The following is a 16,123-nucleotide window of genomic DNA, read 5'->3' on the forward strand; positions in this document are numbered from 1 at the left end:
ATAGAAGATCATTAATAAATAGAATAAACAATAGAGGACCAAGGTTGGACCCTTGTGGAACCCCAGGTGCAACGATGAATTCACTTGAGGCGTAACCATTGTAAAAAACATAAGCAATTCGATCGTACAAATAAGATCGAATCAGTGCCAGAGCACTATCAGTAAGTCCAAAGTAGCTAAGTTTATGTAATAGGATATTATGCTGAATTGTATCAAAAGCTCGGCTAAAATCCGTATAAATAATAACGACCTGACCACGATTATCAATCTTTTCAGCAAGATAATGAATGAGTAACTGTAGCAAGATTTGTAACGGTTGAGCGGCCAGAAACAAAACCATGTTGCTTTGGTGAAATGTAATTCTTAACATGGTTATAGATTGCTGAATTAAGCACCTGCTCAAACACTTTTGAGAAGTTCGATAAAATAGCAATTTCCCTGTATATAGTTAGGAATCATGGAGGGATCTCCTTTCTTCAAAATCGGGAATATTTTTGCACGTTTCCATACTGACGGGAAAGACGAGCTTTCGATAGCAGCATTGAATATTATGGAGAGCGGTTTAGCTAAGACGTATCTACAGTCCCGAATCCAGAAACTAGAAATAAGGTCGTCATCAGCAGTAAACTTGTTGTAAAATTTTGCCATGATATTAATAAGTTGCTGTTCTTCTACGGATACAAAATTGAGGGGTAAGATATTACTTGTTAAATCAGAAAGATCCATCGCGATGTCGGCTGCATAGAAAAATGGTTAGCAAAGCCGTTTACAACGTCAACAGGCCTAGAGAATGTGCAAGAATCCTTGAAAACCGTGTTTGGAATCCTCGAGGTACCTCTCTGAAATTTTACCAAAGTGCGCATACGCTTAAATTCGGACATAGTGGCGCTTAGCGACGGATAGTACTTGTCTTCTTTGACCAAAGGATGATCACAGTGAGAAGTAGATATTGTCAAGTTATCACTGTTAGCCAGTATTAGATCCAACATTCTACCAAGAGAGTTGCGAATGTTATTATGTTGCCTGATGTTGAGAACATTAATGAACTGCTGAAAGCAGAAAGACTTATTGCTTTGCGATGAAGCCTAATAATTAATGTCGTGTATATTAAAATCCCCTATTATCAGAAAATCCTGGTCAAGTAGAAGTTGTTCCAAAGCAGAAGTGAAAATTTCAAGAACAGCCACAGAAACGTCGTCTGGGGGAACATAAACAACTTCTAAAACTAAATTTAAAGATCCAAAACGCATTCTACACAAGACAATATCAATGAGAGGGACAATATCGACCTGGAATGATGTATTAATAACTGTATACGTATACTTAGATGCTATAGCAATAAGAACACCACCGCCTCTAGATCGATTAACGCGGGCATGGTCACGATCACAACGAGTAATGGAATAATCACAGGGTAATAGTTCGTTATTGAAAACAGAATAATTTGGCCAAGTTTCAGAAAATAAGATAATATCAAAACTTAAGTCCGAAGCACTCGAGTATAACTGATGTGTTTTAGAGTTCAACCCTCTTGCATTTTGGTAGTATAACACACAATCGTCGGAGTTGCATTTCGATATATTATTTTTAAATTAGATTCTCCATGTTGTAAACGAGTATTGAGATCATTTTTCACTGCCTTATAAAGTTCCGCTTGTTTAAGAGTCCGGTCATAGGATACTGCTAGTGCAGAGTATTTATCATTTGTTCTTAAAGTTTCGAACTTTCGGACAATATTATGGACAATTTCAGGGGATGAGAAGTGGACTTTAATTGGGCGTGACAAGGGCTGTCTGCTGAGATCAAACTTTCCTAATCTGATCGGTTTGATCTGTTGATCACCGAGACCTAAATCAGATGTGAAGCTTTGAATCAGAGCAGTATCCTGTTCAAGTTGTTCAATCTTTGTAGTTCCATTTTCAACCACGTGCAGTGGTCAGCGTTTCGTAGTTCTGGTGCTTGCAATTCCATGTTTCAGCGTTCTACATTCGCGTCGTTGGTCTTGACCTCGTAAAGAGGAAATTTTAATTTTTAGAAATTATTGTTTAAATTTAGGATTTAAACATTATTACAAGATATTGTCTGCCAAAACATTTCCAAAGATGTTTTATTTTCACCCATTTGTGTGTTCCACTCCTTTTCTAATTTATCTCCTAATGTTTTTGACATATGTTCGGGAAGCACTTGATATATATCATTTTGAGTCAGGTCTGTTCTGTAACCCTTGATGAATGTATTCTTTGTATATCTAAAATTCGTAATTATTCACAAACTTCAAGTTTTTTTTTTGGAATTGATTGTTAACTTATAAGAAAAATAAATTCCAAATCCAGTGTCTGTTTTTCTCCGGATTAATTAATTTCTTGTTTGTTTTGTAATAGTCCATTTAAGCTTTAAAGAAAATACTTGCGAAAGTTACTATCGTTTTGGAAAATATAGTGTTTGACTCTGCAGTTTATCGTCAAGTAATGTTATGTTGCTTAATTAAAGTGTGAATAATATTTGAATATATTTATATATAGACCTACTTTCACGTAAGTGTGAAGGCTGAAGCAATCGTCTGTATTATTATTAGAGTAAAATCATGGTAATATAAAAAACAAAAATAGCCGGTTAAGTCAGTTTTAACGATAAGCGCTAGGTGAAATTATCGTAAAGTTTGGAAAAAATGGGCCAAATTTTGATAAGAACTGTAACAGTAGATATCCAATGTTTTAAGGTTATAAAGAGCATAATAAATTTTTAGTCAAAATATATTTGGTTATCTTCTACAAAAAACTGATGACGTCAGCTCAAAAGTTTGCCGAATAAATCGTATCTAAAATGTACAAAATATGATGAGTCTGTACTTGTGATTTATCATTCCATTCATATTTTTGGATTTGCATATGCAGGGTGACTCAAAAAAATTAATGAAGGCGTGAATTTATTTTATCGATTTAATCAGGAATTACAAAACCGAATGCTTTGAAATCTTGGGAATATTTTAAAGTTATTATAAGCATGGTAAACTTTTGTTCAAAATGTATTTGTTCATCCCTCCTAAAAAAATTGATGACGTCACCCTTAAATTTTGCTGAATAAATCCTATCTAAAATGCAAAAAATATGATGAGTTTGTACTTGTGATTTATCATTCCATTCATATTTTTTTGATTTTCTTAAGAGGTGGTTCAAAAAAGTTAATGAAGTCAATTTATTTTATTGATTAAATTAAAGACAACACTTATTATTAGTATTACACCCCAAGCAACCCAATTTGGTAGACAGAAAATTTGTTAAAAGAAAAACTCGGTTGAAACATAAGGGTAGCACTCTTATGTACATCGACTTTAACATTACAGACCTGCATTTGTTTTATGCGCTCACTTGGTTCCGCGAATGTGAAATAGACATGTTTATAATCAACCAATTGTGAATTTCAACGTCAAGAATTAAAATAAAACCCAATGTTTTATATAATAAGCGGAAGTCGAAGCAATCAAACCGATGGTCGTTTTGTTTACAGTTTCTCTGTTTGACTCTCACGTATGCTGTTACGCTTGTCATCTTAAATTAAGAATGTTTATACATAAACGATTTTCAGTTGCCTTTCATATTACTAGACAGCGGATTTTTGTCGGGCTACGTCACGATTATAGGTGGGGACGCGCTGGATCGCCGGGACTCAGTAGCGGATGATAGATAATCACTGAATTTAATCAGTACTAATTCCATAAATATAATTAACGATTTATTAATCAAACGGCTAAGTAAATGAGAACGGGAATTAACAGTAGAGTGCAACGAAACAGCGTTATTCTGATCTCAAATAAACGAAGTGCAATCCGCAACCGCAATGAATTCGCATCCCGGACGAGCCGTACCGAGTTTGGCCTTGCCTAGCCCGACAGAAATCCGCTCTCTAGATATTACACACCGGCGCCGTATACGTGAGTATATTGTTTCGTTATTTTATTGATTATAAGAAATCAATATTCAAAACTACCCAATTCATTTTCCCGAAAATTTGGGAATACAATAATTTTATTCTTAGTATTACACTACATCTATCCCAACTGATATACGTGTCCGTGCAAAAATGTTGATGACGTCATCACAATTTTTTTTAAATTCCCACTACAAAAATGTAATGAGAAAAAAAAAAACACAATAGGCATGCAGTCGTCAAGTTTCCGACAGCGAGGGAAGTACTGTCTAAACTCTTTAGACCAATTTTTGTGTTTAGAAATGGAGTCGAATAAAACAGCAATTAAGGAAATTTTTATGTGACTATAATGAATAAGTATAGCCGCTCTATACGTACTTACACATGAAAAATGTTATCATTATTTTAGTTTGATAATGGAAGGCAGTGGTTACATTAGCTATATAGCTTTATTTAAATAACTCGTTGTCCTAATTACCAGGTAGGTTTTAAACTGTATGAATAGTATTGGAGTTAAGAATCTTCATTTTTTAAGTTATTTTTTCAGTTATATCCCATTTACTACTCATAATGATAACATTATCAGTGTGAAAACTTTTTGTCACTTTTATACATATAGGTACGTAGGTGTAACGTAATATTTTTTTATAGATCTCTGGATTGTATTCGTCTAAATTTTAGGCATCAGATCTTGTTTCTCAAAAATAGTTATTTTTGTATTAAGTGCGGGAAATCGTGTTTTTTTTTAATCGCATGAGATATGAATTTTTTAAATTTTTTTGATGGGAAAAAAATTGATTTTAGAATAATTTCATTACTCAAAAAACTTACTTGACTGATGTCCATGCCAGATCGACCACTTTTGAACCCGACTCCTTTCGATTTTGCTGAAATTTTTATATTTTTTTCTAACCCACTGAGAATTTCAAATTTTTTACCCAACCAAAAAAAACGTAATGAATTTTAAAAAAATGGCTCCTTTTCTTCAAAAAACTGTAACTTCTTAAAAAATTGTGTCAGCGTGACTTTTTGTTTCCAAATGTTTTTAAATTTACTTTTCAGAAAAACATTGAACAAAAATTTTTGGTGTGAAGTTCTATGATATTTTTCAATTTTTTGAGAAAAACCGTCAATTTCTCGAAATCCGACATCTTTGATTTTTTTTTCATAAAAGAAACTTCGATTTTATCTGGACACAACCCCGTGAAAACAGGAGTGGCCCGAATTGGGTTCTATTTTTTTTTTAATTTAAAAAAAATAACTTGGTTTTTAACTTTTTTATTTTAAAAACTCTGTTTATACACTAAAATTATTTTAAATCTATAATTTTACAATACATATTTCATACTTAATTTAGGATTTATGATCAAAATTTCATGATGGAAATTTAAATTTAAAACTATTTATTTCGTTTGTCATTGGCGCTTAAATAATGATTAATTTATATCAATATCAATATTTTATTTTGATCTGAATTTGAAAAATTACGAACCTGGAGACAACCATCTCTATCTGGAATCACACTCTGCAATTGCTGACTTGCAGAAATTGACTTTGTTTTTGCAAATCGATCATCTTTACATTTACAGTTTTATGATAATTCTCGTCTGGTGAAAACCTAACCGCTATGTTCGGAACGTTATCCGGTGAAGAAGCCCATGCATAAAGTTCTGTCTTAAATAAAAATAATATTGTTATCGAAATTGTGACAAGAAGAGATATTTCTTTGATTATAACATTTTCTGGGTCAATCTTATAATTATTTATGAATAGTATTTGTTTGTATTTACCTTCATTACGTATCAGAATTTTCTAGAACGTTTGCAGGCATGCCTTAACGTATAATGTACTTCTATTAAACAAATTTAATTGGTAATAAATAATATGTGATAGTGATATAAATTGATACAATTATTTGTGTAATAAACTGATAAAATCGTACACTACAGAGGGTACTCATAATCGGTTTTGTAGAAATAATAGACATTTGCATAAGCTTTTTCCGAGTCAACCTACTAATATCTTGTTGTCGTCGTTGCTTTGTTGTACATAAATAATTACTCCTAGTCTAATCTGTGGATAAATTTTCGTTTCTGGTTATCGTGAACATAGATGATAAAATGCTTAGCAAAAGGTTCATCCCCACACATAAAACTTAAAATGTCCACAATAATAATCCCGAATTATTGTATTTGAGCAAGTAGAAAAAAGTATTAGAACGAAATTTCACAATTTTAGAAAATCGACTACTCAGAAATTTTGTATGTTTAAATATTATTCTCATATACATGGTAATTAAGGTTATCATAAATATGGTAATTTACTAAACAGGTATATCACGTTTAAAATATATCAACCAGAATGTTTATTTATATTATTATTTTAAGCACTATGTGGTAATTATGACATAAAAAAAGACACAGAAAACATTTAGATTTATTTAAAATATTTGAATACATTTGTGCTAATAATAATCTTCTATCAAATTTTCATTAATATGTTTATATGTTGAAACCATTGAGTCCCTCATTTTCTTTGGTTTAATAATTTTATTATTTCATTGTTTCTTAAACAAGTTGCTAAGCACGCCATTTTTTTTACTCAGCAGGCTAGAAGGATCACCAGACTCGATAATCTCGCCCTTATCTACAACTAATACTAGGTCAAATTCTAAAATGTAACGCAATTTGTGCATAATTGCAATGACGGTACATTCGGCAAAATTTTCCGTTATTATTTTTTGTAACAACGCTTCAGTATCGGAATCTACACTGGCACTACTTTCGTCTAAAATTACAATTTTGTTACACTGAACGAGAGCTCTACACACACAAACAAGTTGTTTTTGACAAGTGCTTAAATTATTGTCAATTTTCTCATCCAAGTTTTGAAAGAGTGATAAATTCACGTTTGAAATAGCTTTCCAAATATCATCGTCTGAATATTGTCCTCTAGGATCAATATTTTCACGTAACGTTCCCGAAAAGATAGTAGGCTCTTGAGGAACTACAGATATTTTTGACCTGAGGAAATCCACTGGAAGTGTTTTGATGTCTACGTTGTCAATAAAAATGGTTCCTTCGAAATCGTAAAGTCGGACGAGCGTAGAAATCATTGATGTTTTTCCTGAACCAGTCCTACCGACGATGGCAACTTTTTGTCTATTTTTTATGGCAAAATTTAAATGTTTCAAAACATGGTCTTGGTCGCTCTTGTAAGAAAGGGACACGTCTTTGAAGCGTATTTCACATTCCTTTGGCCAATGTTCGATTACTAAACCATCTTTGCTTTCTTGTTTTTGTTTAGTGTACTCCAAAATTCTTTCTACTGTTATCATTTGATTTTCAAATCTAGTGATCATACGATAAAATATATACTCTGAAGTTGACAAACTAAATATTTGCGACATAACAAGTCCAACTTTTCCTGCTGACATTTCTAAAAAAATATTGTTCATTAGTATCACTGGCTAACAACATTTCAGTTTACTGTCATCTAGTGCTAAAAAAAGGATAATTGCGAAAGTCATGAGAATTATTTCGTTGGCTGCTAGCATCATGTGATATGCATGCTCACAACATGTGTACATGTAGGAACAGGAAGTATGCAAATCTTGATGTTGATCAAATTCTTTTCGCATTGTATCTTGAATTCTTGAGGTCCTTATGGTGGTCAGTCCGTCTAAAGTAGCATTGATGTACCCAATTAAAGGACTTCGTGCTAAGTTTATAAGAGTTGTCATTAAAAAAAAAAAAATGTTTTTATGCTTACTCAAGAATTCCAGTCGTTTTAAAGCATTGCCAGTTTTTAAGTAGAACATTTGGACGAATACCATGAATACATTAATCAGAATACATGGAATAAGGAACCATGCATTAACTGTAGCTATGAGAATAATAACACCAACTGTTCCGACAAAAAACTAAAATTCAGGAATATTATAAGTCACTTTATAAAATTAGCCCATTTACACCCATTAGTACAAAAAACGTCAAGGGTAGTATTTCATCAATGTACAGTATGTCTTCTGAAAATCTGTTCAAAATAATTCCTATTCGATTTTTGTCAAAAAATTTCATAAAACTGCGAACCACCTTAGCGAAAAGTAAATTGTGAAGCTTTAGTGAAGTTTTGGCAGCAAGCACCCAGAAAAAATATGTATTTAATAACATTAATATGGTCGCAGTTGAAATAAATATAGGTAGAAAAATTAGCATTTGGTGACGTTTTTCATGTGCCTCAATATAGATTTTCTTCTCAGTGGCATTGTTAAACAGTACTTGTTCCGCAGTTATCCTGTAAGTTCAAGTTAATTGGAGGAAATTATCAAATTTTAATCTCACCAAACGGATTCCATTTTATTGATGGAACTTTTCAAAAACTGAATTATTCCAGTGAGGAGTAAAAGTGAAAAAATTTTGACCATGCCTCCGTTTTCTTTAATATATTTTTTGTACGCTTCGAACTGAACCTTTCCTTTTATTTTCGTTTCTGTGTATAGTTCTTTGATCTCTGTGTTGTTTTTAATCAGTGGAGTTTCATCGTGAAAGTTTTCTTCCGCAGTTGACTTTTTTTCTTCGCTCTTCGCTTTATTTTTTTCAATATATTTCATACTTTTAGTTTCCGTGCCTTTTGGGATGTTACATTGGATAGGGTGCGAGTTTTGCATTTTACCATTTTTCATTGTTATGACGTTGTCTGACCTATAGGCGTACTTTACGGATGGAGTAACCAAGATCACTATTTTGTCTTTCAAAAATTTTTTAATGCACTCCTCAAATACAAAATCTGCAACAATTGCATCCAAGCTAGCCAGGCAATCATCTAATAAATATATATCACGTTCTTTATAAACAGCCCGCGCTAAATTTATTCTAGCTTGTTGTCCTTTACTTAGATTAGCTCCTCCGTCAGTTACAAGAGCAGAATCACCATCGCTTAAAGAAATTAGGTCATCAAGTAGAGCACAAACTCGTAAAACTTCTAAGTAACGATTTTCGTCGTAACCACTTCCAAATAAGATGTTCTGTTTGATGGTCGATGGAAAAAGCCAAGGTTCTTGTGATGCGTAAGAAATGCTACCGACGATTTCTAAATCGCCTGTTACATTTTTGTATTGTTTTGTGAGTACCTTCAGCAGAAGACTTTTGCCGCTCCCAATGGGTCCTGTTACTGCTGTTATTCCTCCTGCAATGTTACACTTTTTCAAATTTATTAGTGTGTAGTTATGTGCAGTATGAATCTGTAAATTTATTTGAATTCTTGGTGAAAGCTTATTGTCTTCCACGAATGATTCATCACTCTTAATTCGAAGTATTTTTCCAATTCGTTTAAATACCGCAATTAAAGTAGCTACCTCATGTATCGCTGCTGGAAAATTGCCTTTCATACCAAATGAAAGAATATTTAGACTGTGTATTATAAGAAATAAAGTCCCGGCAGTTGAATGGATGTTGAACCATATGGATATTGCTACAACTATGTACCACGACGCGTTGTGAAATAAATCAGAAAGTATCAATTTTAGAAATAATAATATATTTATGTTGCGTACAAGATGAATTTCTTCTCTGTAAATGAAGAAAAACAAATATAAAATCAGTCGTATGTTTACCTGCTTACTTTCTTATTTTAGCAATTTTCTTTTCATAACTGTCTTCCTGAAGGTTCATTTTGACGACTTTTATTGCACTTAATGCTTCTTTTATCATTTGATATCTTCCATCAGTTTTCCTCAAAGATTTCAATTTAAGTTTACGCACTAAAACTGCTATGCATGCTGAAAAAATTTAAAGTCTAAATGGTTATCTTAGTTTTTGCCTGCTTACTGCTGACGAACACGCTAATAAAAATTATCGTTGGGATTAAAAGAAATAACCATCCAATTTCTGAATATACGACACAGCATACTGCCACAGTCTTAGTTAGATCTTTTATCATGTCTGTAATTTTAGATACAGCTTCTTCAAATTCACTCACATCAGTGGTTATCAGATTTATCATCTTGCCACTTTGAACTACTGATGGGTTCATTCTTAAAAGTTGCCTGTAGATTAAAGATGTGAATCCAGCACGCATTTTCATCCCAAATTCTGAAACCCTTAGAAAAAAGTTGTGTAGGTGCAGTCGTCTTATAACCGTAACTACGATCAACAATAGTCCATATATGCTCGCATCAGTTCTGCTTAGATTGTTGTGCCCTGGTGTATAATATGATATGAATTTTTTTAGTATCTTTGGTTGCAAGAACCTAAAGAAATGGTTAAAAGCCAGGGAAATTTAAAAGCGTTATCGTAAGTACGTTATTGTCACAGGGATGACCAAGCTGAATATTATTAAAAGATATTGTCTGCCAAAACATTTCCAAAGAAGTTTAGGTATAGATGTCTTATTTTCATCCATTTGTGCCTTCCATTCCTTTTCTAATTTATCTCCTAATGTTTTTGACTTATGTTCGGGAAGCACTTCATATATATCATTGTGAGTCAGCTCTGTTTTGTATCCCTTGATGAATGTATTTTTTGTATATCTAAAATTCATAATTACTTGCATAATTCAAGTTTTTTTTTGGAGTTGATTGTTAATTTACAAGAAAAATAAATTCCAAAACCAGTGTCTGTTTTTCTCCGGATTAACTGATTTTTTCTTTGTTTTGTAGTAGTCCATTTAAGCCGTACAGAAAATACTTACGACAGTTACTATCGTTTTGCAAAATATATTGTTTAACTTGGCAGTTTATGGTCATGTAATGTGTGAATAAGATTTGAATATACTTATATATAGAGCCACTTGCATGTAGTGTGAAGGCTGAAGCAATTGACTATTATTATAGTAAAATAATGGTAAAATAAAAAACAAAAATAGACTCTTAAGTCAGTTTTAACGATAAGCGTAAGGTGAAATTATCCTAATGTCTGGAAAAAACGGGGCAAATTTTGATAAGAACTGTAACAGTAGGTATCCAGGAAGTCAAAATTTTCCATACGAAATACAATATGCAACAACAGGACAATTCTAAGGTGAAGGTAAAGCCAATGAACGAATTAATTTTCATTAACGATTTATCATGTTTCCTATAACCCTAAAACGTTTGCTTGTTTTCAGAACATTTGATTTTGGAGTTTCAAATTTGAATTGTAAAATGGATGGCTAGGGTAAAAACTCAATACGGATTCGTACAGTACATATGCAAGGAATATCTTGTTTTATAAAATTAATTATAATTAGAGAGCGGATTTCTAGGTTTAATGCTCTTTGTGAAAAATGTAAGCACTTCAAAACTTTTTTATATCTGGTTAAAAATCAAAGTTTAAAATAGTTAAATATATTTTTCGCATATTAGACGTGGTAGGATTATTTGAAAAATCAGTCCTAAGCGTTTGAAATTTAAGAAGTTGTATGGAAATAGGGAGGGCGCGACGTCACCGAGTAAGCGACTGCGACGCGAACGGGGTCTGCGGTCGGACGCATGAGACCAAACGGCGTTGACGGTTGTGTTTTATGTCACGAATTATCAGAATATTTCTCACTTCAGTATACCAATTTTGTGTTCCCGTGTATGAAAGGATGTAGCTGTCGCAAAAAATATCCTCGAATTCTCCTGAAAGAAACCCAAACAGGCGAAGACAGCGTTAGCGTGAAAAGTGGGTACATGCTAGTTGGCTCCGGCGGACGGTATTTGACCCTCTGCCGAAAAATGGGTATAGGTAAATTGGCTCCGATGGTGCAAGGAAGGTAGATTTTATGGTACCTCCTACGGTGAGGGGATCATCTGCAGATACGTTATTTCCTGCTGTCGGAAGAGATGTGTTGTTTGAATTACAGGAACATATAATTCCATAGTCATCAAATTTCTATGTCTAGAAAGTGGTGGCGGTAAGGTAGTTACAAAGGGGTTTTCTGGTATTTCCCAGATTTGCGGGGTCTTTGAAGTAAGAGGATAACAATCGTTACGGTGAGAGTAAATATTTCTATACTTTTATTACTATCTGCACTGGTCGAAAATGCCCATTCAACACAAACACAAAATTTCCGGTCGAAAAATATCAGTTTTTTCTTAAACTTTCTTGTGCCCAAGCGCTTAAGATAATTGTTACAAAATGGACTGTTTGGACGAAATGATTAGTGGAAAAGGGAAAACAGTTCTGTTAATTGGGTAATAATTATAAATATAATTTTCATAAAGTGTTAGCTCAAAGTGTTATACGTTGGCAGTGTGTAAAACGTGGCTGTAAATCGTATGTACATCAAGACGAATGCTTCGAATAATAGAACAAAGTGGTGAACATACTCACGAAGCGACTGAAACTTCAAAATTAAACAGACAGAAGCTCAGCAATTTTGTTTTGGTTTATATTTACCTTATCTTTTGCAGCAAAATACAATACTAACAAAAATAAAAAAATATGTATTTACCAAGCAATAGTAAATAAATTGTTAAAATTATTAGGGGTAATAGTTCGAACATATATGTGTTGTTTTTCTTAAATACTTATCGTTGCAATGATGAACGAATAAAATTATAAATAACAACTTTAAATGAAATTTAATTTTTCAGTTGGCATTAGATATTAGGTTTTGTGAAAACAACCACAGTTCTGCGTTACCCGTCATGCAGGCAGCAGGAGATGGGAGCCAACTAGTACATGCATCTGGCGGGAGCCAATTTACCTATTAGTCCGGAGCCAATTTACCTGTTGCTTAAGATTCAAAAGTAGCCGCCGGAGCCAACTAGTATGTTCGCTGAAAAGTGTGTCCGTGTCATTTCCAGTTAGTATCAACTTAAGATAATGAATCTTTGTACTTGTTGTGGCAAAAGTGCTGAACCTCATAAAATTGTCAATTGTTGTATATGTAGCAAATCTTATAAAATAGATTGCGTTGATGTAACGAATACTGAAGCGAGAAAAATTCATCAGAAATCTGGCCTATCATGGACGTGCAAAATGTGTGCTCAGTTAGGTAACGATATAAACGGCTTAAAAGCTGCAATTGTTGCGTTGCAGGATGAAATCAAAATTTTGAAGACTCAAGTCTCCACACCGGTTCAGTCTACAACTTTTTCTTTGATTGAAACCGAGAAAATTGTCAATGAGGTCTCGGAAAGGGAGAGACGCAAGAATAATGTAATTATTTACGAATGTACTGAAGGAAAGTGTAAAACTAATGCTGAGCAGTTGAATGTTGATACGGTCTTTGTTAAAGATATGTTGTCGAGTTTGGGTATTAATGATACGGACAATTTAAAAATTAGCAGACTTGGAAAATTTGATGTAACCAAAGATGATAGACGTCGTCCAATTAGAGTAACACTGCATTCTGAAAATTCTGTTATGTTGGTTCTACGAGCTTCAAAACAATTAAAGACCTCTAACAACTGAAAAAACATTTATCTATCGAAAGATCGCACACCAATGCAGTTAGAAATCCATCGTAACATTAGAAATGAACTGCATCAACGTCTGGCTAATGGGGAATCTAATCTGCGGATCAATTACAAAAATGGAATTCCTAACATTGTTTCTTCGTTAAACTAACTTCGCCTAACAGGTCACTGGCTTCGATTGAAATATATTACCAAAATGTGCGTGGATTAAGGTCTAAACTCCAATCGTTTTATAAAAATGTATCTGAATGTTTTTTTGATGTAATAATTATAACGGAAACTTGGCTAAATGATTCGTTTCTTAATTCTGAACTGTGTCCATCTTTTTATAATGTTATCAGAAATGATAGAAAATGTTCAATAATTGATCGAATTATTGGTGGTGGAGTATTAATTTTATTTTCCAAAACTGTTACATATTCTGTAGTAGACACGACGAGTATTGCAGAATTAGTACCCGCTATAGACTTGATTGTATGTAATTGTTTTTGTAATACTTTTCAGTTTTATTTAGCAGCTGTTTATATTCCTCCAAATATCTCATGTAGTCAGTTTGAGTCATTTTTTGAAACTCTGGAAACATTATTATTGAACAAGCCCACACTGTTTATTGGAGAGTTTAACTTGGCAAATTTTAACAATAATTTAACTTATAATACACCAGGCAGTAACAACCACGTATTTTCAACTTTTTCCAGTTCCCTAAATTTTATTCAGCATAATTCCATGTTTAATACCCACAACAGACTTTTGGACTTAATCTTGTCAAATTTTGATGGTTCAGTTAACGTATCTCATGAAAATTACCCAATTGTACCAGAAGATATACACCATCCCTCTTTGTCAATGATTGTGAAATTTCCCACCTCTGCAAAAGTTAGTAATTTTCCATCTGGTAACAACTTAAGATATAATTTCAGGAAAGCTAATTACGTAAATTTATATAATGATATTCTTGCTACTGACTGGTCTTCTTTAAGCTTTACCAATGACGTGAATGCCTGTGTGAATCTTTTCTACGATAAATTATACAGTATCTTACACTCTTCTGTTCCTCAGTTTCATGTAGTTAAATCAACGTACCCTTCTTGGTTTAATAAGAATTTAATATCCACTTTGAAACTGAAAGATTATTATAGGAAGAAATGGAAAAAAACATCTAGTGAGTTTTATCATAGTGAGTTTAAAAGACTTCGGGCTATTTGCAAGCAGTTAATAAATTCAGCTTATCAAGCTTACCTTAGTTTAATTGAGCAGTCGTTGTATACCTGTCCTCAAAATATGTGGAAATATGCTCAGGCAAAAAAAGGTACGACTCGCATTCCTGGGAAACTGTCACATAATGGAAATGAATATGACCATCCTCAACAAATAGTAGATATATTTGCAGAAAATTTTTCAAGAATGTACAAATCCAAACTTGATGTCTCACTTACTGATGTCACAAATAATTCCTCCTTTATAATGCAAAATGTTTCTGAAGAAGAAGTTTTGTCTGTTATGTCATCTTTCCCTAACAAATTAACTGCTGGTGATGACCTAATACCTAGTTTTATTATACGTGACACAAGATTCGCATTGGCTAGACCTCTTACTACAATTTTTAACTTAGCTATAAAATCATCCACCTTCCCTGACACTTGGAAGATAGCCAGAATTACTCCCGTATACAAAAAAGGTGATGCTTCTATGATAAAAAACTACAGACCTATTTCTATACTTTCGAATTTTGCTAAAATTTTTGAGATACTCATTTATAGAAATATTTATCACAATGTTAAAAGCCTCATCTCTATACATCAACATGGATTTTTACCTGGACGATCTACAATCACTAATTTAGCTATAATAAGTCAATTCATTTCACAACAAATAGATAAGAATGGACAAGTCGATGTCGTCTATACTGATTTTTCTTGTGCGTTTAATTCCATTGATCATCATGTTCTTTTATGTAAATTAAGTTGGTTTGGATTTGCATATAGTTTCTTAAAGCTAATGGAGTCTTACCTTGACTCCCGACAAAATTATGTTTTCTATAATGGCTTTCAATCTAAAAATTTTGTTTCCACCTCTGGAGTGCCACAAGGGCCTAATTTAGGGCCTTTACTTTTTGTAGTGTTTGTCAATGATCTTTTGGACTCATTACGTTGTAAAGTGTTAGCATATGCTGATGATATAAAACTATATTCCTCAATAAGATGCTTAGATGATAGCATTTTGCTTCAAAATAATCTTGAAAGGATGGTAGACTGGTGTAAAGAATTCAAATTACTGTTAAATACTGATAAATGTTTCATTATGACCTATATAAAAAAATTAAATCCAGTTTGCTTTTCGTATCTTATAAACGATAAATCTATTAAAAAAATACAGTTAGTAAAAGATCTGGGTATCACATTTATCGTTTACTCAACATATGCATAATATATGTCTATCTTCTTCAAAAATGCTTGGCTTTACATTTCGACTTACAAAAGATTTCACTGACCCACAACTAATGAAAATGTTATACTTCTCATTTGTTCGAAGTAAACTAGAGTATGGGTCTATTATCTGGTATCCGTATTAAGAATCACATAGGCTTGCCATAGAAAAAGTTCAACGTCGTTTTTTAAAATGTTTATCGTTTAGAATAGATGGAATCTATCCAATTAGGGGATTGGAATATAATTTGTTATTAGCACGACACCAAATTCATAGCTTGAGTAGCAGAAGACAATTGTACAGTGCTATTTTTTTATGGAATTTAATCCAGGGAAAAATTGACTGTCCTATTTTATTGGCCAATGTTAATTTTCACGTACCACG

At 32.9% G+C, this 16,123-nt stretch overlaps 1 protein-coding gene across 1 annotated transcript; it reads right to left on the bottom strand.

Moving 5' to 3' along the window:
* Positions 1–6,484: 6,484 nt before the first annotated feature.
* LOC135138493 (ATP-binding cassette sub-family C member 4-like) lies at positions 6,485–10,329 on the bottom strand. Its single transcript, XM_064068466.1, has 5 exons — positions 10,229–10,329; positions 9,907–10,177; positions 8,356–9,229; positions 7,417–7,647; positions 6,485–7,365 (listed from the first exon to the last, which is right to left on the bottom strand). The coding sequence occupies exons 1-5, from the start codon at positions 10,327–10,329 to the stop codon at positions 6,485–6,487; spliced, it is 2,358 nt and encodes a 785-aa protein (XP_063924536.1).
* Between the last annotated feature and the right edge of the window lie 5,794 nt (positions 10,330–16,123).

Source organism: Zophobas morio, unplaced genomic scaffold (assembly GCF_036711695.1).
Source record: "Zophobas morio isolate AGI-343-1 ecotype UQ-CSIRO unplaced genomic scaffold, CSIRO_AGI_Zmor_V1 ptg000030l, whole genome shotgun sequence".
NCBI lineage: Eukaryota > Metazoa > Arthropoda > Insecta > Coleoptera > Tenebrionidae > Zophobas > Zophobas morio.